Source organism: Pimephales promelas, chromosome 14 (assembly GCF_988280905.1).
Source record: "Pimephales promelas chromosome 14, fPimPro1.hap1.1, whole genome shotgun sequence".
NCBI classification, from domain to species: Eukaryota; Metazoa; Chordata; class Actinopteri; order Cypriniformes; family Leuciscidae; genus Pimephales; species Pimephales promelas.
The window spans coordinates 4,589,243-4,617,108 of NC_142782.1; the positions used below are offsets into that span (position 1 = coordinate 4,589,243).

General features: G+C 37.8%; 1 protein-coding gene across 2 annotated transcripts in view; it reads left to right on the top strand.

Annotated features, from left to right (window-relative positions):
• The window catches only part of LOC120481253 (dynamin-1-like protein), a 37,176-nt gene extending 32,328 nt beyond the window's left edge, over positions 1–4,848 (top strand). For both annotated transcript variants that reach the window (XM_089119295.1, XM_089119296.1), the window contains 5 exons: positions 62–160; positions 250–363; positions 458–567; positions 646–805; positions 3,909–4,848. In XM_089119295.1, the coding sequence (XP_088975421.1) occupies positions 62–160; positions 250–363; positions 458–567; positions 646–805; positions 3,909–3,965 (540 nt within the window). In that variant the 3' untranslated portion in view covers positions 3,966–4,848. The remainder of the gene's footprint in view (positions 1–61; positions 161–249; positions 364–457; positions 568–645; positions 806–3,908) is intronic.
• The last annotated feature ends 23,018 nt before the right edge of the window (positions 4,849–27,866 follow it).

Here is a 27,866-nt window from a genome sequence, read left to right on the forward strand (position 1 = left end):
TTGGCTGATACTGAAAATGCGTCATCATGTTAACTCTTGGAATGTGTTTACTTCCTCTCAGGTTCATAATCTAGTTGCAATCGAGTTGGCCTACATAAACACCAAACATCCTGATTTCACAGACGCTGCCCAAGTGTCTGCATCTGTCAACAGCCAGCAGGTACTAAAACTCTCTCTGTCTGTCTCTCTCTCTCTCTCTCTCTTCAAATCCACACAGGATTAGTCTTTGTTTTATCATCTCTTTCGCAGGCCGAGGCAGGGGATGGAGGGAAGCGATGGAAGAACGAGAAGATGCCGTCAGAGGAGAAAGGCCCCGTGCCTGGGTTTGGAAGCCCCACCAAAGCCGTCAACCTGTTGGACACGGTATGGCTTTGCTATCTCAAAAGTGCAGAACTGTACATGCTCATTTGAGGAAAAACCAGGAAAGAACAACAACCTTTGGATATTTTTTCTGTAGGCCGTGCCAATATCCCGCAAACTAAGCACACGAGAGCAGAGGGACTGCGAGGTCATCCAACGGCTCATCAAGTGCTACTTCCTGATCGTGCGCAAGAGCATCCAGGACAGGTCAGCACCTGTGTGTGTGTGTGGGAGACAAACTACCGAGTGACCACGAGCATCTGATCTTTTTTTATTTATCCACAGTGTGCCAAAGACGGTGATGCATTTCCTGGTGAATTTCGTGAAAGAGAATCTGCAGAGTGAGCTGGTCGGACAGCTCTACAAACAGCGTCTTCTACAGGAACTGCTCATCGAGTCTCAGGAAACCGCTCAGCAGCGCACAGAGGTTGCACAGATGCTGGAGGTACGGGTTGTGTGTCATAAAGCAGGTGTGAAGAGATAATAAATACATACTAGGTTTTATTACAGGAACCACATTTTGCAAATGGGCCAAGACGAGCTACAGAGATTTAGTTTTTGAGCAATCACAAGTATAAATGCAAAGCATTTTGGTTTTCAGCTAATTCTCAGATGATATGTTTTTGTATAATTTGATATTTCTAAGAATTTCTCTTTTTTTTTTATTAATAAAAATGTAGTAATGACATGCAATGTTACCCCTACCATTGTTTTAGGGGGGCGGCCCGTCCCCCCTAAAATGCTGACAAGATCCAGTCATAAAAAAGGAATTTACTGTATATTTTCGAGGAATAAACAGAAAGCGGTTCAGTACACTTGAAATCAAATCGCGATGTAGACTAGTGTGTGTGAATGTTAAACCACAAAGACTATTTAAATACGACTCCTGCTTGCCTTGTTCCGTGTGAATGAATGGTGCAGTTTAATTTGTCACACACACACACACTGAAGACACTGAAGCACGTGTGACGCTTGCGCTGTTTTTTGCCTATATGAGGACAGAAATGAATGAACTTCCTCTCCAGGCTCTAGATCCACTTCAAAAGTCACTTTGTGATCATTTAACCACTTCATTTGAGAAACTATTATCATGACATAAACGCACAGAAACTCAAAAGGTCTTCGCGGCAACCCGTCAAAATAAAAGTTCGGTTTAACTTGACAGAAACATATTACTGATGTACAGTACAATTTAGATATGTCGCAATGTAATAATACACAAACACTAATCCAAATAAATTGTGAAATTTTTAAACAAAACTGAATTTAAGGAATAATCCATGTTTTAATTTTAACAGTAAAGCTCATTGTGCAGCATGTTATTTAACAAAAACTTTATAATAAATGATAAAATTTGTGTTTTATGGCTTAATTTTATTACCAGCAAAAACACAACACAGAATTACAGTAGTGTGGATTTTTTTTTTTTTTTCCATATATATATATATATTTTCTTAATTGTTCACAATACATGATTTTAATTAATTAGACATGCTTTTTGATTGCTAAAAAATTACATGCCCGCTCCGCAACACTTGAAAGTTCAAAAATCCTAGGGGAAACACTGACATGGTAATAACATGGTAACATTCAAAACATGAATTATTATTATTAGTTATTAATCAGATGCAAAATGGTTATAGTATATAACCATTGAAAACCTTTTCAGTCTATATAATATATTAGTTTCACCTTTTGAAGTTGAATTACTGAAATAAATGAACTTTTAAACAATATACAACATTTTTGAGTTTCACCTGTATGTGTGTGTATGTGTGTGTGTGTATAACAAAATATAGTTAATATATGTAGTTAACGCAAACCCATTTTAACGGCGTCAATTTTTTTTATCACGCGATTGAGATCTTTTTGTCCTTGCAAACTTTTTTGTTTTTTTATATGCTTTTGCAACAAGATGCGGCATGCGCGCACAGCACTATGAAACCCATTCATTTCAATGGCTTGCGCCGCGCGAGGGCGTTTTGCTGCTTTGTCGACCAAAGCGTAAGCGGATCTAGCTAGACGGGAAACAAAACAGGCACGCTGCACTTGTTTGGGTCTGCGAGCCGGCCAAATAGTTGATTAGCGTTATGTTTTTAGTGGATGACGAGCGCGAGACGTCGAAATGGATGCCAATAAGATTCTGAAAGGAAACTTTACTTTACTAAAAAGTTGCCAAATTCCACTGACAAGACCAAAGTGATCTGTGTGTTTTGTCGTCATGAACTGAGCTATCATCATCACAGCACGTCCAGTCTGAAACACCGCTTGATGATGGCCAAGCAGACACACACACAGCTGATGTGAATTCTCCGCCCCCTCGTCAATATCAGGACCTGAGTATTTCTTTCACTACACCCTTTTATTGATGGACAGTGTTGCATTGTGTGACAGATTATTTGCTCCAAGTGAGAACGTTAGTGTGAAATTGAACACCATGTATGCCAATGTTGTTTAAAAAAAAAATTGCACAAAGCAAGCTGATCCACTTTTCCATGTTGATATGAGCATTAAATTGAGAAAAAAATAATTAATTAATCGCGAGTTAACTATGACATTAATGCGATTAACCGCGATTAAATATTTAATCGTTTGACAGCACTTATATATATATATATATAGTTAGTAATCTGACAGTATGCTCTACTTTAGTCAGTAGGCTGTTTATACTTTCACAAAAATTCAGTTGTCTTTAAATAAATCGCATCTAAAGCACCGCCACTACAGTAATGCACATTCAGGCGGTTTTGGGCAGTTTGAGATGCCATGTCAAGTTAAGAGTAGTCCCACTTTTGAAAAAAACGAGAGACCTCTTCCAATCCAATAAACAATGGTGTGTAAAAGCCTAGAAGCTTGGCTTTAAAGTATATGACTTTCAGTTCACTAGTGCTTTTGAGTTTGCTAACATATTACAAGTCCAGTATCCTTTTCCTATCCTTCGGCCAAAATCTCATGTTGTAAAAGAGGAAGTGTTACACAGGTTATTTAAGACAGTTTACTGACTATATCTTGATGACAAATACTAGAATAAGACACTCTTCTCTGCTTCTCAAATACATGAAACTTTAGCCTTTATAGACATTTTGTGTCTTGAGCAAAGAAAACAACTTATTCAAACAAACAGGTTTTTTTTTTAATGCTCGCATTGCAAACAAGCAGAGACGGTCCAAAATGCGTGCGGGACTTCATGCTCAATAAAGGCATGGTGGAGATATGAGGTTTTATCGACATTTCATTGGTTAAATATTTGAAATTTTCTTCTAGAATGATCATTTTTATCAAGCTTGTATATTTAAGTTCAGTGATTTCACTTAAATGGCAATGATGATTACCTATTAATTGTTATTGAAGTGAAATTACTGAACTTAAATATACAAGTTTGATAAAAATCATCATTAAAGAAGAAAATTTCAATTGGCATTTAGAGGCATCTGAACTCTTCATATATATATGGAGATACGAGGTTTCAGCCCAACATTGACAAGATGTTTTTGTATGCAGTTACCTTTGTTACCAATGCTCTCTCTTTCTGACTGCTCCTCTTTTAGGCCCTCAAGAAAGCCAGTAACATCATCTCAGAGATCCGGGAGACTCATCTTTGGTAGCCAAACGTTCTCTTGAACATTCTGTCCAGGAAAGTGTTTACATGTTTGTGCGTGCGGTATGTGTGAGTGAACGACATAATTCAAATATCTGAAGAAATTCAATGCCTCTGCCAGCATGAACATTCAACAAAATCTGTACAGTTTTTCCAAATGCTCTTTATTTCTACTGTATATGCACTGATTACATAACTCTGTGTGTGTGTGCGCACGGTAGCTCAGATAAAGTCAACATATCAAGTCCATGTCATTTTCTTCAACATTGTTTCTTAAAATGTTTTTCGAGACTATGACAATACCTCTTTCTTTTAATATTATACGAATTGAGCTGGTACTAAGGTCGTCTTAACACCAAATCGAGCTCTTATAAACTCACATGACTGAAAACGGGAAAAAAAAATTCTAATTCTTTTCATAATTGACTCACCATGTTATTCATAACCTGTGTGACGTCCTACTGTATCTGCTATAGAACATTGGAGATGTTTTGAAGAATGTCCATGCTGCTTTTTATATTCAGTGAAAACATTTTGTGCATTCAAGCTCCAAAATGGACTACAAGCATCATAAAGGCACCATAAATCATCTTAAAACTAGTCCATCCGTGACATTCAATAGTTTTTGTAAGGGACAGACTGATATCTAAGCCATTATTCACTGAATGTGGATGTGGAATGACATGGAATGACTGTGTGTGAGTAATTAATAACAGATATTCTTATGAGTCACCTACTTCATTATTATGCTGTAAATATGATGTTATTTAAGTGGTGTCCAGCTTTACAGTAAATCTAGAACCGCTCCTTTATTAGATTCGGTCGAATTCATGTGTGCTTGTATGGTTGTACACAACCGTGCATAAGAACTTAAAGGAGTAGTTCACTTTTTTTTTAAAAAACACTTTTGCTGATAATTTACTCACCCCCATGTCATCCAAGATGTCCATGTCTTTCTTTCTTCAGTCGAAAAGAAATTAAGGTTTTTGATGAAAACATTCCAGGATTTTTCTCTATATAATGGACTTCAATGGGAACCAAACGGTTCAAGGTCCAAAAGACAGTTTCAGTGCAAACTGCAAACTGTTCAAAGGGTTTTAAATGATTCCAGACGATGAATAAGGGTCTTATCAAGCGAAACGATCACTCATTTAAAAAAAAAATAATAATAAATAACAAAGTTTAAGTTTTATAAGCACAAATGGTCGCCTTGCTCTGTTCTGTGATGCGCGTTCGTGACTCGTTTATCAAAATGAACAAATCTTTTTTCGTGTCATTTGGTTCATTCGAAATGAACGAGTTGACTCTGGAAAATATTAGTTAATTTTGATGAACGAGTTCGAACAGGAGAGTCACGAATGCGCATCACAGAACAGAGCAAGGCGAGCATTTGAGCTTATAAAACTTAAACTTTTTTTTTTTTTTAAATGAGCGTTCGTTTCGCTTGATAAGACCCTTATTCATCGTCTGGTGTCGTTTAAAACCCTTTGAAGCTGCACTGAAACTGTCTTTTGAACCATGAACCGTTTGGTTCCCATTGAAGTCCATTATATGGAGAAAATCCTGGAATGTTTTCATCAAAAACCTTAATTTCTTTTCGACTGAAGAAAGAAAGACATGGATATCTTGGATGACATGGAGGTGAGTAAATTATCAGCAAAAGTTTTTTTAAAAAGTGAACTAATCCTTTTTTAATCACATCCAAAATAAAAGTTTGTGTTTGCATAATATATGTGTGTACTGCGTATAATTATTTTGTATATATACACACACATGCATGTTTTATTTATAATATATATATACATGCAAATATTTCTTAAACGTAAACATGCATGTGTGTATTTATGTATACAAAATAATTACACACACACATATATTATGTAAACACAATTTTTTATTTTGGATGCGATTAATAGTTGCACAGCCAATACAAGACATATTATTTAAATTACGCGAGTGAGATAGACGAAAGAAACTCAATCATCTATCATGTTACATTTCTAATAATGAATGATGTAACCCGTGAGTGATGTCTAGACATGGTGCAAATAAAGGCTAGCGCAGTGTGATGATGAGCCATAGAACAAAGAGCCATTGTGTTTAGCTGTGCTCTGAAACACTTCAAACCACGCTTGGATGTGCCGAAGACTTGACTGCCATGTAATATTTATGCTTGTATGAATATTTATTGTGAGAGTGAGTACGCCCGTGTCAAAGAAAGTCAAATGAGAAAGAACAAAACATTCCAACTGTGTTTGAGGCATTCGAATGAAAATCGTATTTAGTGTCAAATGGAAAAAAAGTGCAAAATTTAAACACAACACAAATGTTGCCAGTGCGGCTGTAGAGAATTCGTTAGTTGTTGTATTGCCAATATTAATCTATGTGTGTTTATTTTGGGGGGAGGGGGGAGGGGGGGTCGCATATTTTTGCATCGATTTCTTGTGTTGGGACGCAGTGTAAACATGGCGCTCCTCTACCAACCGAACGACCATAAAAAATAGGCGTTCCAGAAAGGGCGAGAGAGCCTATAGAAGAAGAGGGGAGTTATTGAAAATAATATAAACCTATTTATACACATTGTCAAGTCTTGATAATGTAATAAGCATGCATTTCTTGTTGACCTCAAACTTGATAGCGCTACATTGTGTCCTGTCTCATATTTGTGGAGTTTTCCACTGGACATGTGTTACGCTGTAGAGATGTAATAAATGCAAGAGATGTGAGTATGATCCGTATCAAACTGATCTGAATGAGGCCCGTTGCAATCTCAGCACTGATCACGTGAGTGATCTCATCCTGAGTCGTCTCGAGCGTTTGAAGGAATCTTACGGAACCTGTCAATAACATAATCAGGTCAAGAAAGCATCAGCAAAGCCTATCTTTATGAACATTATTTTCCCAAATTCCCATCACGTTAATGTAAGAAAATATCATGGTAACTGTGGTGATGGGAAACATATTTTATACCTTGCTTTATGACTGGCAAGATATCAAATCTTTTTCTAATTACCATAAAGCAATAGAAAAAATCTCTCTCCTATTATTATTATCATAATAATAATAAAAAAGAAAGTCTAATTGTCATTACCACGATGTCAGGAAAAAAATTCGAATTTCTGTAATTCAGGAAAATAAATCTCATTATCATAATGCAAGGGAGAAAATCGTATTCTCAATAGTGTAATAAAAGAAAGAAAAATGCATTCTCATTACAATAATGTAAGAAAACATGATCGTTCTCATTACTGTATTGCGCAAAAAATCTCGTTACAATTATGTTGGATTTGTTTTACTTTTGAGATTATTATCATTTTCAATAGTCTCATTGATATAATTAAAAAATCTGAATGATAATTTTTTTTATTAGTTTATTACTGTCCTTTTTTACTATTACCCTATAACAAATGGCTTAAAAAATATATAAATTGAACCCAGTGCAACAAATCCTACCCTAAATGTCTGAAGCATAATTTCACATTACATTAATGAGAATTTGAGAGGAAATGTGCTTAAAGGGATAGTTCACTTTGAAATTAATTTTTCATATGTTTTAGCTTACCTCAAGGGCATCCAAGATGTGGGTGTCTTTGTTTCCGCAGTATTTTCAATTTTGATATTTTTAGGTCAAACCGTTCTTGTCTGTCAGTCATATAATGGAGGTCTATGGTCACCACCTCAAAGAGCATGCACAGAGAAGTCCAAATTAAACATGATTTAATGACTCGTAAATGTAAGTACACATTGATCGCCTAAGACATGAAACGAGCGGTTTGTGTGAGAAAACAAACAGTATTTATATCATTTTCCCTCTTGTAATCATAGCCACAAAGCACCCGCGGCCTCAGATCACTTGGACGTGGCTGTGGTTACAAGAGGTAAAAACGATATAAATACTGTTCGTTTTCTCACACAAACCACTCATTTCGTGTCTTAGGCCATCAATGTGTACTTACATTTACGAGTCATTAAATCATGTTTAATTTTGACTTCTCTGTGCATGCTCTTTGAAGTGGTGACCATAGACCTCCATTACATGACTGACAGACAAGAACGGTTTGACCTAAACATATCAAAATTGAAAATACTGCGGAAACAAAGACACCTACATCTTGGATTCCATTAAGGTAAGCTAAAACATACCAAAAATTAATTTCAAAGTGAACTATCCCTTTAATTGTTTTGAAAATAATATAGTCCAAAAAAAAAAAAAAAAAATAGGCTTGATTTTCTTTATGCAGAATCTAATTTCTAATTCCTGTCTTGACTTGGTGTTGAAATGTGACCAGCACAGACTTAATGAAATCTGTCAATCTCCCTCGAGTCCAAAGTGGCGTCTCCACTACCTGTGTGTTTAGCACTCTTTCATAGTTCTCAAGTGTGCTTAAAGAAAAGTGTATTTTAATCATATATAACTCATTCAGCCGTCCCGTTGAGCATGTGTCCGCATCCATACGTGTGGTTGTGTGAAAGAGTAATTATACGTGTGAGAGTTCGCCGTGAATCATTTGAAATTACTTGCCATTTCTTGACGGATGCCTTTAAGAGCCTGCCTGCCATTTTATTTTTGTGATTCATGTTGATGTACTGTTCACTGTTCAGAACGACATTAAAATCAAATGAAAGCCTCTCCTCTTTCCCCTTATTGAAAGCAGCAATACAGATTTTTCAAAAGTGTGCAGATCTCACATTATTCTTGTTACAGTCACGCCGAACAAATGCTTTTTCTTTGCACTTACAGTGTCTGCGGTGAAATGAAAAAAAAAAAAGTAGCAAGTCATTTCCTACAAAGTCACACATTTTATCAGCTTGCTCTGATTTTCTTTTTTTCAGGCGAATGCCTACAGGCACTAAAACGAAATGCAAAGGGAAATGCGTTATGTGTAGTCAAATCTTGACTTGTTCTTTTAGATAATGCGAAGCAGGAAAACAGTAACTCTCTTTGCAAAATCTTTATGCTCCCACATGTTCTGTGTGGGGCGAGATAAGCTTTTACTTCTTCTGAAGTATATTTAAAATCTGCTTCATTCTGAAATAAATAACATTACAGAAGTAAAATGGATTTCAACATTACAATCTGTAATAAGAAGAACAAACCTTCAATAATATATATCTTCTTGGTTTAATTAGGTCAGACGAACATATTTTTGAATGTATTTTTAAACACAGAGCGCTGGGGTTTCCGGAAACACTAAAGTTTGCATTAAAGGGATACTACACTTTGAAATTGATTTTTGGTATGTTTTAGCTTACCTCAAGGGCATCCAAGATGTAGGTGTCTTTGTTTCCGCAGTATTTTCAATTTTGATATTTTTAGGTCAAACCGTTCTTGTCTGTCAGTCATATAATGGAGGTCTATGGTCACCACCTTAAAGAGCATGCACAGAGAAGTCCAAATTAAACATGATTTAATGACTCGTAAATGTAAGTACACATTGATGACCTAAGACACGAAACGAGCGGTTTGTGTGTGAAAACGAACAGTATTTATATCGTTTTTACCTCTTGTAATAAACGAATACTTGGATGTGACTGTGATTACAAGGTAAAAACGATATAAAAACTGTTCGTTGTCACACACAAACCGCTCGTTTCATGTCTTAGGCCATCAATGTGTTCTTACATTTACGAATCATTAAATCATGTTTAATTTGGACTTCTCTGTGCATGCTCTTTGAGGTGGTGACCATAGACCTCCATTATATGACTGACAGACGAGAACGGTTTGACCTAAAAACATCAAAATTGAATCTACTGTGGAAACAAAGACACCTACATCTCGGATGCCCTTGAGGTAAGCTAAAACACACCAAAAATTAATTTCAAAGTGAACAATCCCTTAAACAGAGCTGAGATGACATCTTCAAACTGCAAATGCAAATGAGTTTATAATCATCCACCACTCGAGTAGTAAAATCAGGTTAACCTGGAGAAGTTTTCATATAAAACTCATCTACTGGTGTCAATCCACGTAAATGTAATGCACCGACACGTCTGGAAAGACAGCAGCAATTAATCACATCTGAATTACACACTCACTTTCCAGAGGCTGATATGGAGTAATAGGGGGAAAAAAGGCATGAAGTAATTGCGACACAAGGCAAACATGTGAGAAAGCTGTCATGAATTATGATAAGGTGACTGAAGGAGGCTGGTGTCTTTTCTCATTGATCTGGGCCAGCCGTTGATGTTTCATCCTGCCAGCATTGCTTATTTATGTCGGAAAAATCCAAAGTTTGGTTTATTTTGATGTGGCAAACTTTAGTTACAGTCTTCAGTTTAACTGTGTGCTCCATTAAAAAGTACCGTGTCATTATTTGGAGACTGTGACGGATATCAAACATTCTTTAAAGCGCACTTTTATGGAAAACAAGATTTAGCTCATTCAGAAATCACCCTCATGTGGATCCAAACACGTAAGACGAATGTTTGAGATATTAATTAATATTTTGTAAATCTAATTTTGTAAAAAAAAAAAAAAGGTTTTTATCCCCAAACTTCTATCTTAGCCAAAAATGTGTTTTTGGTGAACCTTTTCACATGAAAGATGTTGACTTATATTCGATTATTTTCTATTACCTTCAATTGTAAGACTTTTCTATGGTGTAATAATGTTTATAATATGCTTACGTGCATTTAAAGGGGTGGTTTACTGCTTTTTTTCTTTGCATGATTGTGTTTATGGGGTGCAATATAACATGTGTTCATGGTTTTTCTTTTTTTAAAAGTCTTATTTTTCATAAACTTCACCTTTATTGTAAGCCGCGTTCTCCTCTGTCATTTGAACGAGCGGTTGACTTTCTGAGTCTATGAAACCACGCCCTCAGAAATATGCAGTGGGCTCAGATTGGTTAGTTTGGGCCAGTGTGTTGTGATTGGCTAAACTGTAGCTCACGTTGTCCGGAAGATTCACGCCCATTATTACCTTTACGGTCCGATGTAAATAATGGCGTCGAGCCAGAATCAGACCCAGAAAGCGTCAATAAAGAGCGGCAAGCAGAACCTCACCACACACGGCTCTTGCAAAACGTTTCTGAATGGTAATTTGCCTATATTTTTTTAACGTTATACACATTTGTTTTACACAATAGCATCGAACTGACTGGCTACTAATTTTATATACACAAAGAGTGTTGGCATTAGTTTACGTTCTTAATCAAATCGAAAATAATGTCATAAAGTATATATACAGTGGTATGAATAAGTTTTGGCACCCATGCTAAAGTTGCCTAAAAAGAGAAATAAAAAATCACCTTTTGGATATTGATCTTAATGCCTTAATTAGAAAAATGAGGAAAACTCCAACCTTTAAGGACACCAATTTTCTTTGTGAATGAATAATGTATCATAAATAAATAAATGTTTTTTCTTGAAATACAGGGTGCATAAGTCAGGGCACCCCTATGTTAAATTCCCATAGAGTCAGGCAGATTTTTATATTTAAAAGCCAGTTATTTCATGGATCCAGGATAATATGCATCCTGATAAAGTTCCCTTGGCCTTTGGAATTAAAATATCCCCACACCATTGACCACACCTAGAGATTGGCACGGTTTTACTTCAGTTAATAGCCTAATAGCTGGTTTGATTTGCATTGAAAGATGATCTTATGGAAAGTACCCCATGCCAATCTCTAGGTGTGGTGGAAGGTGTGTGATGATGTGGGGATATTTTAATTCCTAAGGCCAAGGGAACTTTATCAGGATGCATATTATCCTGGATCCATGAAATAACTGGCTTTTAAATATAAAAATCTGCCTGACTCTATGGGAATTTAACATAGGGGTGCCCTGACTTATGCACCCTGTATTTCAAGAAAAAACAGTTATTTGTTTATGATACATTATTCATTCACAAAGAAAATTGGTGTCCTTAAAGGTTGGAGTTTTCCTCATTTTTCTAATTAAGGCATTAAGATCAATATCCAAAAGGTGATTTTTTATTCCTCTTTTTAGGCAACTTTAGCATGGGTGCCAAAACTTATTCATACCACTGTACATGAAAAATACATTTACAACATTAGTATATACAAATTCAGGTCCATAATGTTTGTAGGCGTTTGTCGTAGACACAAAATAGCATAACTAGTAGCCTAGTGGCTATAAAGCCAGCGCTGGCATTTGACAAAAATAAAACACAAGGCTACGTCTAGAATTATAGATGCAAATACATTTAAAATGATGAAGTCTTAGCCTACTTACAGGTTGTGGCCCAACAACTGCTGCCTCTGGTTTTAAAGTAAGAACTGCTTCGTGTTTTAGTAACAGTTTCTTGTTGAATCCGGCATTGAACCGTCCTCTTTACTCCTAAGTTCCGTGAGTTAATTTTCTCCCACTGTTTTTTTTTCCCCCCGCAGTTATAGCGGGATTAAATTTGCTTCTTAAAATTCCTTTTCTTTTTCCATATTCATCTAGAAGAATACACTTCTCATCCTCTGTCCAACGGTTTCCCTTACTAAGATTATATGCAACACCCTTAAATCATTCCCTTAGTCAGAGACAGTTCACGTCACGTCTGCCGAGTCACACCACGTCTGCCCGGTCAGAGACAGATCAGGAGATGCTTCCCATTCGCATGGTCACTAAGACACTGCTGGACTATTTGGAGCGTCTGGGTCAGATTTTGGGCATGCCTGTGTCTGTTCCTGCGGAGCTAGTGTCCCGGAGCCAGTGTCTGTTTCTGTGTTTGTGTCTGTCTGCCTATCTGTCTATCTATCCATGCCTACCTCCTTCACTTGGACTCCATCAATCTATCTACATACCTATTTCATCTGAGCAGTGGTCCCTGTTCGGTGGTCCGTTCCGGTGGTCCCGAGTCCGGTGGTCCTGACTCCGGTGGTCCAAGTTCCAGTGGTTTTGAATTGGAGGAGGAAGACCTCTAGCCTCCCCAAGGCCCGTAGGCTGTGTCCCAACAACCCACCGCTTTTCTGGAGGCTGATACAGAGACTGTTCACGTCATGTTTGCTCAGACAGAGACTGACCATCATTTGTAAGGTTCCGTCTTCCATCTATCTATCTATCTATCTATCTATCTATCTATCTATCTATCTATCTATCTATCTATCTATCTATCTATCTATCTATCTATCTATCTATCTATCTATCTGTGACGCTGTGCGGAGAAATAGCGCTGAGACTGGATCCAAATGCAGTGTAGCTTTAATCAGAAACTTGAAACAGGAAACAAGACAAGAAGCAAGACTAGCAAGAATACAAAAACACCAACGTTCACATACGTAAATTCAACAACCAACCAAGACAGGGCAGAAACACAGGGCTTAAATAATCAAGGACAAACGAGCTAGACAAGATAACAAGGGGGCGTGAGAAATGAGAAACACCTGGGATAAATAATAGACGGGCAATAACTAATAAAGAAAACACACAAAACCACTACGTGACATAGCCTCCCCCCTATGGGCGGCTCCCGACGCCCATACAAACAACAAACAGTTCAGGAGGGCGGTGAAGCGGAGACAGTCTTGAGGGAGGGACGGAGGGCCAGGCCCGTGCGGGGGAACAGGACCAGGAGGTAGCCAAGGCGGGCCTGGGCCGCAGAACATGGGCATACCAGACTGGGCCGGAGACCAAGGCGGAGCAGGACGAGGCGGAGGCCAGGGCGGAGCAGGACGAGGCAGAGCAGACTCAAACAGAGACGAGAGCGGAGCAGACACAGACAGAGACGAGGGCGGAGCAGACACAGGCAAGGTCCATGACAGCCTCGCCTCCATGGCCCTCACAGACTCAGAGGTCCATGTCAGGATCACCTCCATGGCCCCCACAGAGTACCTACTGCCCCCCCCCCCCCCCCCCCCAAAATACTTGGGGAAATTCACGGGAGGAGCCTCTGGGTGGTGAACGGGTACAGGAAAGGCCTCCCGGAGCTTGAAGGGTGCAGGCAGAGCGAGGCGCAGAGGCGGGGCCGGCCGAGCGAGGCGCAGAGGCGGGGCCGGCAGAGCGAGGCGCAGAGGCGGGGCCGGCAGAGCGAGGAGTCTGGGCACGCTCACCGGGGCCTGGCGAACCAAACGAGTCCTCCTTCTCCTCCTCCTGCGGCGGCGCGTCACAGGGCTAGACACACTCGCTGGGCTGGACAACTCACTCACTTGAAGCGCTCACTTGAAGAGGAGATTCAGCGCTCACTTGAAGAGGAGATTCAGCCACTTGAAGAGGAGATTCAGCGCTCACTTGAAGAGGAGATTCAGCGCTCACTTGAAGAGGAGATGCAGCGCTCACTTGAAGAGGAGATGCAGCGCTCACTTGAAGAGGAGATTCAGCCACTTGAAGAGGAGATTCAGCGCTCACTTGAAGAGGAGATTCAGCGCTCACTTGAAGAGGAGATGCAGCGCTCACTTGAAGAGGAGATTCAGCCACTTGAAGAGGAGATTCAGCGCTCACTTGAAGAGGAGATTCAGCGCTCACTTGAAGAGGAGATTCAGCGCTCACTTGAAGAGGAGATTCAGCGCTCACTTGAAGAGGAGATTCAGCCACTTGAAGAGGAGATTCAGCGCTCACTTGAAGAGGAGATTCAGCGCTCACTTGAAGAGGAGATTCAGCCACTTGAAGAGGAGATTCAGCGCTCACTTGAAGAGGAGATTCAGCCACTTGAAGAGGAGATTCAGCGCTCACTTGAAGAGGAGATTCAGCGCTCACTTGAACTGAAGATTCACTCACTTGAACAGGAGACTCGCTCACTTGAACTGAAGATTCGGCACTCACTTGAACTGAAGACTCAGCCCTCACTTGAACTGGAGATTCATCCACTTGAACCGGAGATTCATCCACTTGAACAGGATCACTCACTTGAACTGAAGATTCACTCACTTGAACAGGAGACTCGCTCACTTGAACTGAAGATTCGGCACTCACTTGAACTGAAGACTCAGCCCTCACTTGAACTGGAGATTCATCCACTTGAACAGGAGATTCATCCACTTGAACAGGATCACTCACTTGAACTGAAGATTCACTCACTTGAACAGGAGACTCATCCACTTGAACTGGAGATTCATCCACTTGAACAGGAGATTCATCCACTTGAACAGGATCACTCACTTGAACTGAAGATTCACTCACTTGAACCGGAGACTCATCCACTTGAACTGGAGATTCATCCACTTGAACAGGAGATTCCCTCGCGGGGCTCACGTGAATCGCGAGTTCGGCTGGGCTGACGTGAAGCGCGGGCTCGGCTGGGCTGACGTGAGTCGCGGGCTCGTCAATGCGCACGTGAAGCGCGGGCTCGTCGTGACTGACGTGAACCAGCGGTGAAGACGACGAGGGCTTCGCGGGTAAAGTACACTCGGCAGGTGTCGAGTAGAATAAGCGCGCAGTAGTGAAGAGGTCCTGCAAGGAACAAGCCCGAGCGACATACCCGTCAAGAGTCCAGTTGGCAAGGTCCCGCGGCATCCATCGAGCGATCTCATAATCCAGCCCATTCAGAAACAGGCCCATGAGCTGGATATCATCTAGCGCTCCCACACTGCAAATGGACAGGAACTCCTTTGCGTACCTTTGGACAGACCGGCCCTCTTGCAAGACTGACGACAGGTATTCTGTCATAGCCCGGTTGCTGACGACTGCTGGACCCATTTTGAGGTTGGTTGTTCTGTGACGCTGTGCGGAGAAATAGCGCTGAGACTGGATCCAAATGCAGTGTAGCTTTAATCAGAAACTTGAAACAGGAAACAAGACAAGAAGCAAGACTAGCAAGAATACAAAAACACCAACGTTCACATACATAAATTCAACAACCAACCAAGACAGGGCAGAAACACAGGGCTTAAATAATCAAGGACAAACGAGCTAGACAAGATAACAAGGGGGCGTGAGAAATGAGAAACACCTGGGATAAATAATAGACGGGCAATAACTAATAAAGAAAACACACAAAACCACTCCGTGACACAGAGAGACAGTGGAAAATAGACTAAATTCCAAATGTTTTGGTGCAAAAAAAAAAAAAAAACCCCACACGATTATAAGTGGACCTATGGAGGGAAAATAAAGTCCAGGTTCATTAAAAAAACAACCTAATACTTGCATCATCCCTTGGTAAATATAATGTGATTTTAATTTATATTGCAGTGCATTATTTGCTTTCTCTCATTTGCCTTTCTGTAGTTTAACAACACATTCAAGGTCATGCGTTCAATTCCCAGGGAACACACAGACTTATAAAACGCACTGTAAATTGTTCTCCAAACAAGCGTCCGGTAATTACCATAATAAATGGGATAATCCTTGTATTGCACTACTGACACAAACAAAATCACCTCAAAATACAAATGACTTTCAGGATGAAAGTAGTCTATTAGTCCACAGCTAATGAATGCAGTGATATCTCGATGTGCCTGAGGACACTGACACCGGGTTCCTTCTCAGAGTCAGACGGACTTCAGCTTGAAAGGGAAAGGGAAAAGCCCGGCGCCTACACTGGAGAACGGCCCTCTGATATGCCAGCATAAAATGTCGTCTTCTCCTCAATGTGTGCTGAAGTATTTAGCATGCCTAAATTAGATTAGATATCGAGGAGAAACCAGACCTCGTTCTGCGCTGTAGATCTTTCCCTGAGGAATTGTGCAAACATCCAAACATAACAGAAATCGCTGTGTCAGCACTCATGTCAAGGCTGCGAGCATAGGCTATTTTTTGCCCATCATCAGAAAACTGGTGACTTATTGCAGTCTCGACACAAAAACAGGAATGTGTGCTTAAGAAGTGTAACGTTCATGCAGCATCTATGGTGCTGGAAATTATTTGGATTTTGCTATTGGTTAAAACACCAAAAATACTTATTTCTTTAAAAAAAACTTGAATGAATTCCTAAAGTTATGTTACTTAATTGATGTATGTAAGGATGTATGCAACTCAATATTGAATTGTACTTTTGAGGTGGGGCTATTTTTTGTGGTGGAAGAACTTCAGGTCTGGGATTTGTCGCTGTTTGTATCAGTCTGCTTTCTCTGTCGGTTCACGCTGTGATATAGAGTGTTACTGTAAGTCCCCTGTGTGTATTCTCTGTGATTATTTCAAGTATTTCTCTTATACTCTACAGTCATAATGGTGTAAATTCATAATGACTTCTATTGTATTTAAAATATGGGTTAAATAAAATTAGAAATATTGCTGGATGTATTGATGATTTACTGTATTGAGACAGACAGATAGACAGACAGACAGACATGGATAGATAGACAGACATGGATAGATAGATAGATAGATAGATAGATAGATAGATAGATAGATAGATAGATAGATAGATAGATAGATAGATAGATAGATAGATAGATAGATAGATAGATAGATAGATAGCATTTGTTTCCTGTTTGTCACAGTAAATCTTGACAGTTTATGACCTGGTTTCGGATTGACTGGGAATATGAGACTCAGTTATTTCAGCTCTGAGGCTCTTGTGGGATCTGGGCGGTGCCCATTATGACAACTGACATCAGTAACATGCCAGTACATGTCAATCCCATATTGCCTAGTTCATTTACTGAAATGAAATGAAACAATGAAGATGTATAGTAATCGGACTGATCATGCAACAACAAACCTTGTTACTGATCTCGAAACCTCTCCCTTATGTGCACTATATACGGTATTAAATACTGAGAAGATCGGAAATCAGCTAATGTAACTGTGGCATTATGGGATGGGGTTTTGGGACCTACAGTTTAGAATCCTTCATTAAATTTTTAGTAAACAGGATGGATTTATTTTTGAGTGACACAAAGCATCTAAAACCACAAAACATCAGAATTCATCAAATCGGGTTTAACACTCTTAAGTTCAATTTAAATGCATTTAATATATATATGTAAACTAGCCTATAATATATTTTTATTTATTATTTTTACAGTATATGTTTGCATATTTCTGAGTCGACCTTATAGCTCCGCCCCTTTTCAGCTCTGCGTTCCTCGTCTTCTAGTTTCCGTTTTTTATTTCCACAGCATGAAGTAAAGATCTTACGAATGAACCGTTCATTTTAAAATCTTCCCGGTCTACTGATATTTGTTATTGTAACAATTTAAGTCCATTGATGAAGAAGAATGTGTGTGTGTGTGTGTGTGTGTGTGTGTGTGTGTGTGTGTATATATATATACAGAGTAGTGCAAAAGGAATGACCCAAAGGATGAGCTGTCACTCAAATATATGCCTACATATCATCATCACCCTTTATAAATTATTTTTATTAAATAAACATGAAGTAAATACTGAGGAACTTACATTTTAGACAAGATTGCCAATTACTGTCACTGTTGTGCATCCCTAAGCAAACACACAGACTGACAGTCTTTCTGGGACAGTGAAGCGCTGCAGATCTGATGTATATCATTACTCACGAAACGCTGCTCATGATCAAATCAGATTAGAGAGCTGTTACTGTTGTATAAAGTGGAATGCAGCTTTCTCAAGAAAGGACTTCATAATGACAAACCAGTGTGTTTGTACATGGGTAAGATAGGTGTATTTTAAAATCCTCTTTATGATCTTTGTATACAATCTTGTTTCTATTTTCAAAAGTAGAAATAAGCGTGTACATTGATTTTATATCACAATCTTTGTTGATGCTTTTGTTCTAGCTAGTTGCTATACATGGTGCTTTCAAGGAAAGCGTCACTATTACTATTGCTCATACTTATAGTAAGGGAATTGAGCAAACCCCTCGACGAATAACTCTTCTTGCACATGAATGATACCTCAAATTGCTCGCTGAGACAAGGTGCTATTTCTTTTCGAAATTATTTTTGCTTGGTGGACGATAAAACAGCTGAGAAACCCTTGTTGAAAAGTTCATTTTTGTATTCTTTTAAAAAGACTACTTTCTATGGAAATAAAATTGCAAACTGAATGTATTGTTTTCCAAACGTAATTGCATGTTAACTTCAATTTAATGAAAATGGATTATAGTTAAAATTGATATATAATGTGCTTTTTTGACCCAATAAGTAGCATTTAAGGATCCCCTGGCTACACCTCAGGCTTCCAGGCTCATTTCTCCACCTTGACTTCTCAGCCCTTCAGATCCACATTGGCTGTGCTCCTTCAACTCCGCCGTCGTCCGCCATCACTAAGGCTCCACCGGGCTCACTCATCCCTCTGGCTCCACCTTGGTCTCTTGTCACCCTGGTTTCACTGTGAACTCCAGGGCTTCTAGCTGAGCCTCAAACCTCCACCCCTCCAGCTTCACAGGGATCCTCCTTCCCTCCAGTTACATGTTGGTTCTCATTCCTCCCTCATATCCATATCCATTCTATCACTTAAAAACAACGGGATGTTCAACAAGAAAACCCCTTAAATTGCCTTTATGTATAAAACAGTGGTGAAAAATTCAGTTGACACCTTATTAATGATGCATACAGGTGAGCAGAGCCCAGAATATGAATGCAACATGCTGGTTAAAGGTGGAATACCTAAGATTTTTGCATTAAAATATACCAAAATCACAAGGCCAGTGTTATTTAGTTAAGATGATAACTTACAATATTCCAAATGTTTCAAACAATGTTTAAATCGCGAGAAAATTGAGATTTTAACCAAGGAAACGGGGCGTGTGAGCAGGGGTGAGCTGGGAGTCGCGAGTCAATCGCGTCATATCCGCTTACCTCGGTTTCCGCTCGTACTACGTGTAGTCCTGGACAAATGCGGTAGTTGTTGTTGTGCGTTAGCGTCTAACAAGCAACAAACGTCAGCTTGTTTTGCGCATTTGTTATGGAATGGAGCACAATTATTCTTTTCGTTTATTCTCGGAATGTGAACTGTTGGCTGTAAAGGGGGTCGCGCACCGGACGAGAAGCGCCGCGTCTCGTTTAGGACAACTCCACAGTATCGAACACCGGACGCGCACTTTCTCATCAGTGTATGGCCAGAAATATTGTTATGTTTAATGACAGGAAATGAAGATAATGTCTGTTCTATGTTATGATTTTACTGTAGGCTACAATTAAATACAATCGTTGCTGAGTTTGCATTCTGAAAACTTTACTTCAGATCATCCGTTAACTGAATGAATTGAGAATCTGACCTGAAAAATCTAATAACATTAGTAATTGTCATTCAAGCAGCTGATTTCTGTAAATGAATGGAAAACTAAATGCATATTGCAGCATAGGGCGAAGTCAGGATCCATTAGCAACGATTTGAGACAAAACTAATTAAAATTTTATATAAAACTATGTAAATGGCGCAGCAGGATTTTGAACACGGTCCTGAGGCGTTGCTGGGCACCGCGGACACACGCCGAATGGCGCCGCCGGTATGTGTACACTTATAAATAATAATGTGTTCGAATTTTAAATATGTGGTGCGGCGCTGAGCTTCTCGTCCGGTGTGCGACCCCCTTAACGTTAATTTTGTGAAACTGTAGCTGTGGCTGAATACTTACACGACATGAAAAGATGTGTCAAATGTACATGATTTTTTTTTATTTTTATAAAGTTACCAAAAAGGAGGACCATGCCACGTCAAGTCCTTGCAAGAGACCTAGCTGCCCCTTCAAACCCTTTCCACCATAGCTTCGTCCAGTGACTCGTACAGTAACTAATTTACTTTTAAACCTGACTTCTCTTGCGGTTATTTCAGTTTAAGGAAAAACATTAAACGCAACATTTATAGAAATCGAACTTTACCTCATCCATGACAACTAATTTTCGATTCCTGTCTGACTGATTTATCCACGGTGGAGATGAAAACAACAGTTCCCGTCATTCCGCGTTCCTCCACGTCGTCATCAAGCAAAGCCGTTGTTGTTTTGAATGTAGCGCCCTCTAGCGGCATCCAAATCTTAGGTATTGTAGCTTTAAGCGTTTTAATTATAACGTTTTTCAATGGGAAAACAAAACGTTAAACGAGAAACTGTACATTGTGTTTATATTTTGAGTTCATGTATCATTAATAAGGTTTTTATTAAGTTTTGTTAATTAAAATCACTGTCTTATAACATTAGTAGTACAAGCTTGGTAAAAATAACTTAAGGAGAATGGAGGAAAGTTGTTTTACCCTCCAGGTGGGCGTTCCTATTGGTGTGATGTCATTTATGAATATCCTTTAAATGCATGGAAAGAAAAGCTGTTTCAGATTTTCTGAAGGAAGCTGCCTTGGGAGAATATGTATTTTGATATGCGCCGATACATTTAAATGAAATTGAAACTAGCATTGTGGCACAGGCAAGCGCCGCTCACATTTACTTCAGGAAATTTCAAAACATGAATTGTTTTAGTGATGATCATGCAGAACAAACCGCTCAGATCTAGGCCTCCTGTGAATCTGACTGAAGAACGCTTGCGCTCACATTTGCCTCTTGAGGCTGCGACTGTTGAAATCAATAGCGGTAATGCATCACGACTTTTATCCAGGCTGTTTTTAAGTCTCTGTGGGAATAACAGAAGCAGCTATAAGACTTTGTTATAAAAAAAAGCACTTTCTGAAACATCATAACAGTTTTAAAGTAATTAACAGATTCATTATTGGTGTTGAAGCTGAATCCTTTGGCAACAGATCAATGGAACATCAATATGCTGCTTGATGCGGCTAAATGACCGATAAAAGAAATTTATTTCTGCAGTGCATTGATTCGGCTAACTTTTTATCCTGACTGGTTGTAATTTCGCAGTTCTGTAAATGCACACAGCACTATGAGTGTGAGGTCATATATGGGTCTGTTTTAAATTACCTCCATCTATCAGCTCCGAGTGGCATTGGATTCCAGGTATTAGTGATTAGGGCAGACGACAGATCCTGAGAAGAGAGATTTAAAGGCAATCTCACTAAAACTGCAAACTGGAAACTTCAACATTTTATTTTCCTCAGCATCTAGAATCTTCCATTCACACATTCTCCCACACATCCCATTTCAGTCTCTTCTCTCTCATACACACATTTGCCACATTTAAGGCGTCAAAAAAATATATATCCTTGCCTCTTGTTCAGTTTAATTAATCAAAATGAGCTGAAGCAACTTAACTTCATTACGTTCAACTCACCTGATACAGTATATTTACCTAAAGTTTACTTAATCCATTTGGGATTTGGGAATATATGATTCATTTTAGTTACATTAACTGAAACTGGACAGTGGATTTTTAGTTCTTTGTATAATTAGGAGAGTAAATGTTCAAATTAAGTGTAATATTATGGGAAAGACCTGCTAATGTTTAATGATCAGTTAAGTTTGACATTTAAAAAAGTTTGTTATGTCAAAGTTTTTGTGGTTAACATTGTACTGAAGAGTAGGGCTTGCTCAATACACTGTAAAAATGAATATGCATTATTTAATCAATGAAATTGTGGCAACAAGCAATATTATTAATTAAATTTAACAAATTAGAATTGAGTAATTATTAAATCAAATTATTCCTTAAAAGTTAACCATTTAAAATGAGTAAAGTTTACACCAAAAAAATTAACAAAAATATCTCACTAACAGACAGACGTCAAATATTAAGAACTATTAGAAATATTAAGAAATATTAAGCCACCTGATGTTAACAAGCAGAATCACTGAAGGAGAAAACCGTAATTTTAAAACAAACACTGATCACCATAATGGTGACTTCAATTTATGTTTTTTTATTTGTTGTAAGTTTTACTCATTTTAAATGGTTAACTTTTAAGGAATTAATTTGATTAATTATTACTCAATTCTAATTTGTTAAATTTAATTAATAATATTGCTTGTAATCTGTTGCCACATTTTTTTTTTTTGATTAGATAAAGCATATTCATTTTTACTCAATATTGTTATGGATTAATTCACTGGAGGCAAGCTGAGAACCCAAATGCAACCTTTCTTCTCTTCGTGTTCGCCGTCCTGTGCTTGATTGATGTCTAAAATTGACTCTGTTCTGCTGTGTCTTGCCCTGTCCTGTCCCGCCTTGCCCTCCCTGACCTGGTGACTTTTAGTTTTCCCCTTCAGGGAAGTTTTTGTTTGTTGACCTCTGCATCTATGATCTCTCTTTCAACCTCAAACCTGACAAACTCTCAGACTAAAGGAAGATCCAGCAAGCCAGTTTATAATAAAATAAAAGTCACAGTGATGAGTTCTGGACATGACATCTATACACAGTGTCTCTCCATAATCACATAATCTAGACAGGTGCATTTTGGCAGACCAGGTAAAAGAGGCTTGGTGTGGGCCAAAACAAAGCCTGGATTTCACCTTCACTTTTACGTTTGCTAGGTATAGTAGTTTTATAAACGTACTTTAATAATTGAATTTAAGTGAATACATTTCAGTCTTTTCATCTCACAAAGCTTTCAGCTTCTTGGGATAAAGCTTACAAAGGAAATGCACTATACTTTACGATATTTGTATGTGCGTTTTGGAGCTTGACAGACATGATCAGCATATTTACACCCCATATTTATTTCCTTTTGTGTTTCACTGGTGAAAAATAATATGATTTTGGAAAAATACGGGGGTCGAGTAAATTAAGATTTTTCATGGTTTTAGTGAACTTGTTGCTCCAACAAAGCAGTATAACTTCTTTATTTTATTATTTACTATTATTATTATTTATTTAAAAAAGAATGTTCTATAATTAAAATAATGTGTTTTTGCAATTTTTACAAGTAGGCCTAGAAATCTAATTCTTTAAAAAGACTGTATAGTGTTCAAATTCTTATCATGAACTTTATGAAACTATAATTTGTTTAATTTGTTTAGATCGTGAACATGAACTTATAGTATACTTCAAAACATTAAAAAAAACGTTTTAACTGTACTTGCAAATACTATAATATTAATGAAATTAAAGGCAACTATGTTGCAACGTCATCATAACAGATGTATAATTATTACTAATCAGTTAAATACATGGCATATAATTTTAAACGTATAAACTTATACTAAACATATTTCAAAGACAATAGAATTATGAAATTACATATAAAGATTGAAAGGTTCATCTAATTGCATTTTATATCCATTATCATTAATTTCATTAATCATCAACATCTTTCAATTCAAACTTGTGCGACTTGTTGAGAACTGTACTTAAAAAGTTTTATATAAGATACTTTTATTTTACAAAAAAAAAAAAAAAACAGAAAACGTGCAAAGAGATTTAGGTTGGGTAGCAGAACACAGAGTGACCATCACTGATAATGGGGCTCGGGATAATTCTATAACAGCCAAATTGGTCAGTTAACCCACCTGCATGATATATTGGTATATTACTATACAAAACAATTCAATTTGTCATAATATCAGCAATATAAAGACGCTATTATTCTAAAACACCGCCCAGTCACAGAATAGAAAAAGTGTTCTCTTTTGATCCATTCTAGTTCTACAATTTCTGTCCTACTAACAAGTTTTTGCTCTTTATGCAATATCCCAGCCCTAATAGCAATTCCATCATCATCATCTGAGTCTCACACACTCCAGTGCTTAAACATGATGAAACCCAGAGAGATGAGACATTTCAGCATGGTGGAGGCACTGAACAAGTAGAAGAGGTGATTATACATGCGGCTTCTCTAAAATAACATATGATGAAGTGTCATAATGGAACTCATCACTTTTTTTTTATAAATAATTTTCCTTGCAAGTGTCTTCAAATATCACACCCTTAAGTGTTGGTGCAGTATGAAACATTTCTTAGTGTTAATGCCCTATTATGTAAAAATAAGAGCCACCATCCTAATACATAAACGTATGCAGTTACACAACAGTCATCTTTTCTTTTCTTTTCTTTTTTTGCCTATCCAACATATGTATCCATAACCCTATGGGCATAATTAAAAATAATGAGTAACTGGTAAATGTGAAGGTTAATGGATAGTCATTTCTTCGTAAGGTCATATGAAGGGCTACATTTGCTTTAGAAAAAGGAAGATGCTTGTGGGTCTTTGTATCTGCGGCGCTCCCGCCTTCACAATGGCAGTTTCTTTAATTAAAAAGCCAGCAGGGATCTAAATGTCATCCTTCTACCAAATATGCCGTTTAGCATCGTGAGGGATACCGTTTGTCTGCATGTTTGTGCGTGTCTCTGAATGATGTACGTATTTAAAACAATTTAAGCTTTATAAATGCAAAGATTTGAGTTCATGGTTACGCGCTTACTACTAAGAGTATGTTTAAATAACAATGATGTACTAAAAACTAATTTTACTTAGCATTTTTTAAATGTTTTGTGTACAGATGACAACATCAAAAGAAGTAAAAAGAAGTCAAAACGATCCCCGCGAAAACAACTAAAAATGCTGTATTATGTATGCCAGGCCAGTAGTTGGCGATGTGACTCTACAGTGCGGTGAATACAAACAATCAAGATGGCGAAAGCCTCAAACTATTTTGTGGACGGACGAGGATATTGGTGTATTACTGGGCTGCAAATTGTCAGGAAAATGTTGACTGGGTGTCAAGTACTCTCAGATGCCTATTGACTGAACACACATGACGTCACCGTTTCCACAAATTCATGTTTTTGTAGTTTACACAGGCATGATAATGGTTTTGTTTTCAAAATAACACTTTGAAACCTGTTTTGCATTTTCAGGCCCCCAAAATGTTGTCATGTAAATTAATGGCCAAAGCGCTTAAAAAAGTTTTCTGTTTTTATTTGAAAAAGATGTTGTGCAAATGCCCCTTAAGTGTTGAGACAAGACAATACAAGGCAGTTATGTACAGCTTGTGTTTTTTAACCCTCAGGTGCTCTTCGTTTCGGAGTCACACTTGTTATCTTCCCGGTCAAAAGTAATCGGACACCTAAAAATTTAATTTCCTCCATTCCAGTAAAACCAATGCAATTTATTTTTGTTCTATAATATTTATTCTTTGTAATTTAGTATTTTGAGACAATTTGATTGAATTTATTAATTCAATCTTCGTTTCGGAGTCACACTTGTTATCTTCCCGGTCAAAAGTGACCAGACACCTAAAAATTAAATTTCCTCCATCGCAGTAAAACCAATGCAATTTATTTTTGTTCTATAATATTTATTCTTTGAAATTTAGTATTTTGAGACAATTTGATCGAATTTATTAATATTTATTCAATATTTATTGTCTATTTTTGCCATGAAAATATATATATATATTTTTCTATATATATATATATTATTTTTTTCAAAAAATTATTAATGCAGTATGTTAGTTTAATATAGAGTCTAGGCCTTCAGAAAAAAATTTTTTTTTGAAGAAAATTAGCACCATCTGGTTACAGTATAGAAAAAAGCGTAGAATCATGTTGTAACCACTAGATGACATGTACAGCTCTCTATGGAGAAGCATATGAATTCCCCAGATGTTTATGAACACATTTTTTTTGTGGATTTGAATATATAGTTGAAACAATCTCAAAAACGATTTTTTTTAATAAAAATTACAAATAAAAATTTGTGAATTTTTGTGTTTTTGTCAATTTAATATTCATTTCCTATGGGGGTCATTTTTGACCAAAGACCACAAGTGTGACTATTTTTTAAGACCACTTAGCATGCTCAGATAAAAGTCACCAAGTTTCGTAACATTCCGATGAAGCTGTGATTTTTAAATATTCAAATCAGAAAATTTTTCGACCGAAGAGCACCCGAGGGTAAAGACACTTATAGTACTCTTAATTCATTAAATTAATCATATTTTAGCTGTGAAATTTAAATTGTCCTTTCAGAGATGGGACTACTGTTCTAGCTGGATGAGCTTCTGGTTACTGATGTAATTCCTGTGGCTGCACTCACTATGTGGATATATCACTTCTGCCTGTGCTGGAGGGATTGACTGTTGACATCATCTTGGCGCCCGTGGCTTTAAATTCATTCATTCTCCATATATCTCATGGAGTAGGGGAAATCCTGTCCTGGGGGAAGAGATGTTTTGAAGAGTGTCTACGTCTGACCCTCATGGACTAATTCTTCCTTAGGCTCAGGCAAACTCTCTCGCTCCTCTGCAACTGGTTCTGGTGGCCTCATATGACCCACCTGCACCATCTTCAAGTCACCACACCACCTCCCTGAAGGTAAACTTCACCCTCTGCCTATACCACACCAACACTGGTCTCATAGAAGTTGACGTCCGAGTCATATTCACATCCTAAACCCGGACACGGACACAATGATGAACAAGTAACAATAATGTTATAGTTTTACTGAATAAAAATGTATCTTTGTAAAGAAACCTCATTGCTTAACTGGCCATTCTCTGCTGTTTCAGACGACGATCTTTTCCTGTCGGCCACCGTAACTTCTGTTGGTTGCAATTCGCAACCACACCACTAAAATTTACACACTGCACCTTTAAATTCTTCAAAATATCTTCTTTTGTGTTCCACAGAGGAAAGCAAGTCACACACAAGTCATGCATTTTTGGGTGAACTACACATTGAATTGTCAAGAAAATAATGTTACAATTTAAAGTCTTGCCAATATGCCTTGTAATTGTCACGCTTAAGCAAAGTGGGTGAACACGATGAAGACGATTACTCTAAACAGACTTTATTAACAGAAGGAAAACTGAGAACAATGTGACTAAAGAAAAACAAACTAAGAGTCCATGAAGGTGAATCTAAGCATAATCGTGACATTAATATTAAATCTTTGGCTATTATCCTGTGTTCACATTTAGTTTCACTGTAAAAAGTGATCAGTTGACTTAAAGGGATAGTTCACTTTGAAATAAATTTTTGATATGTTTTAGCTTACCTCAAAGGCATTCAAGATGTAGGTGTCTTTGTTTCCACAATTTTGATTTTTTTTCAGTCAAACCGTTGTTGTCTATCAGTCATACACTGGAGGCTAAGGGGGGTCCCCCAAAAAGCATGCACAGAGAAGTCAAAATTAAACATGATTTAATGACTCGTAAATGTAAGTACACATTGATGGCCTAAGACACCAAACGAGCGGTTTGTGTGAGAAAACGAACAGTATTTATATCGTTTTTACCTTTTGTTATCATAGCCATGACA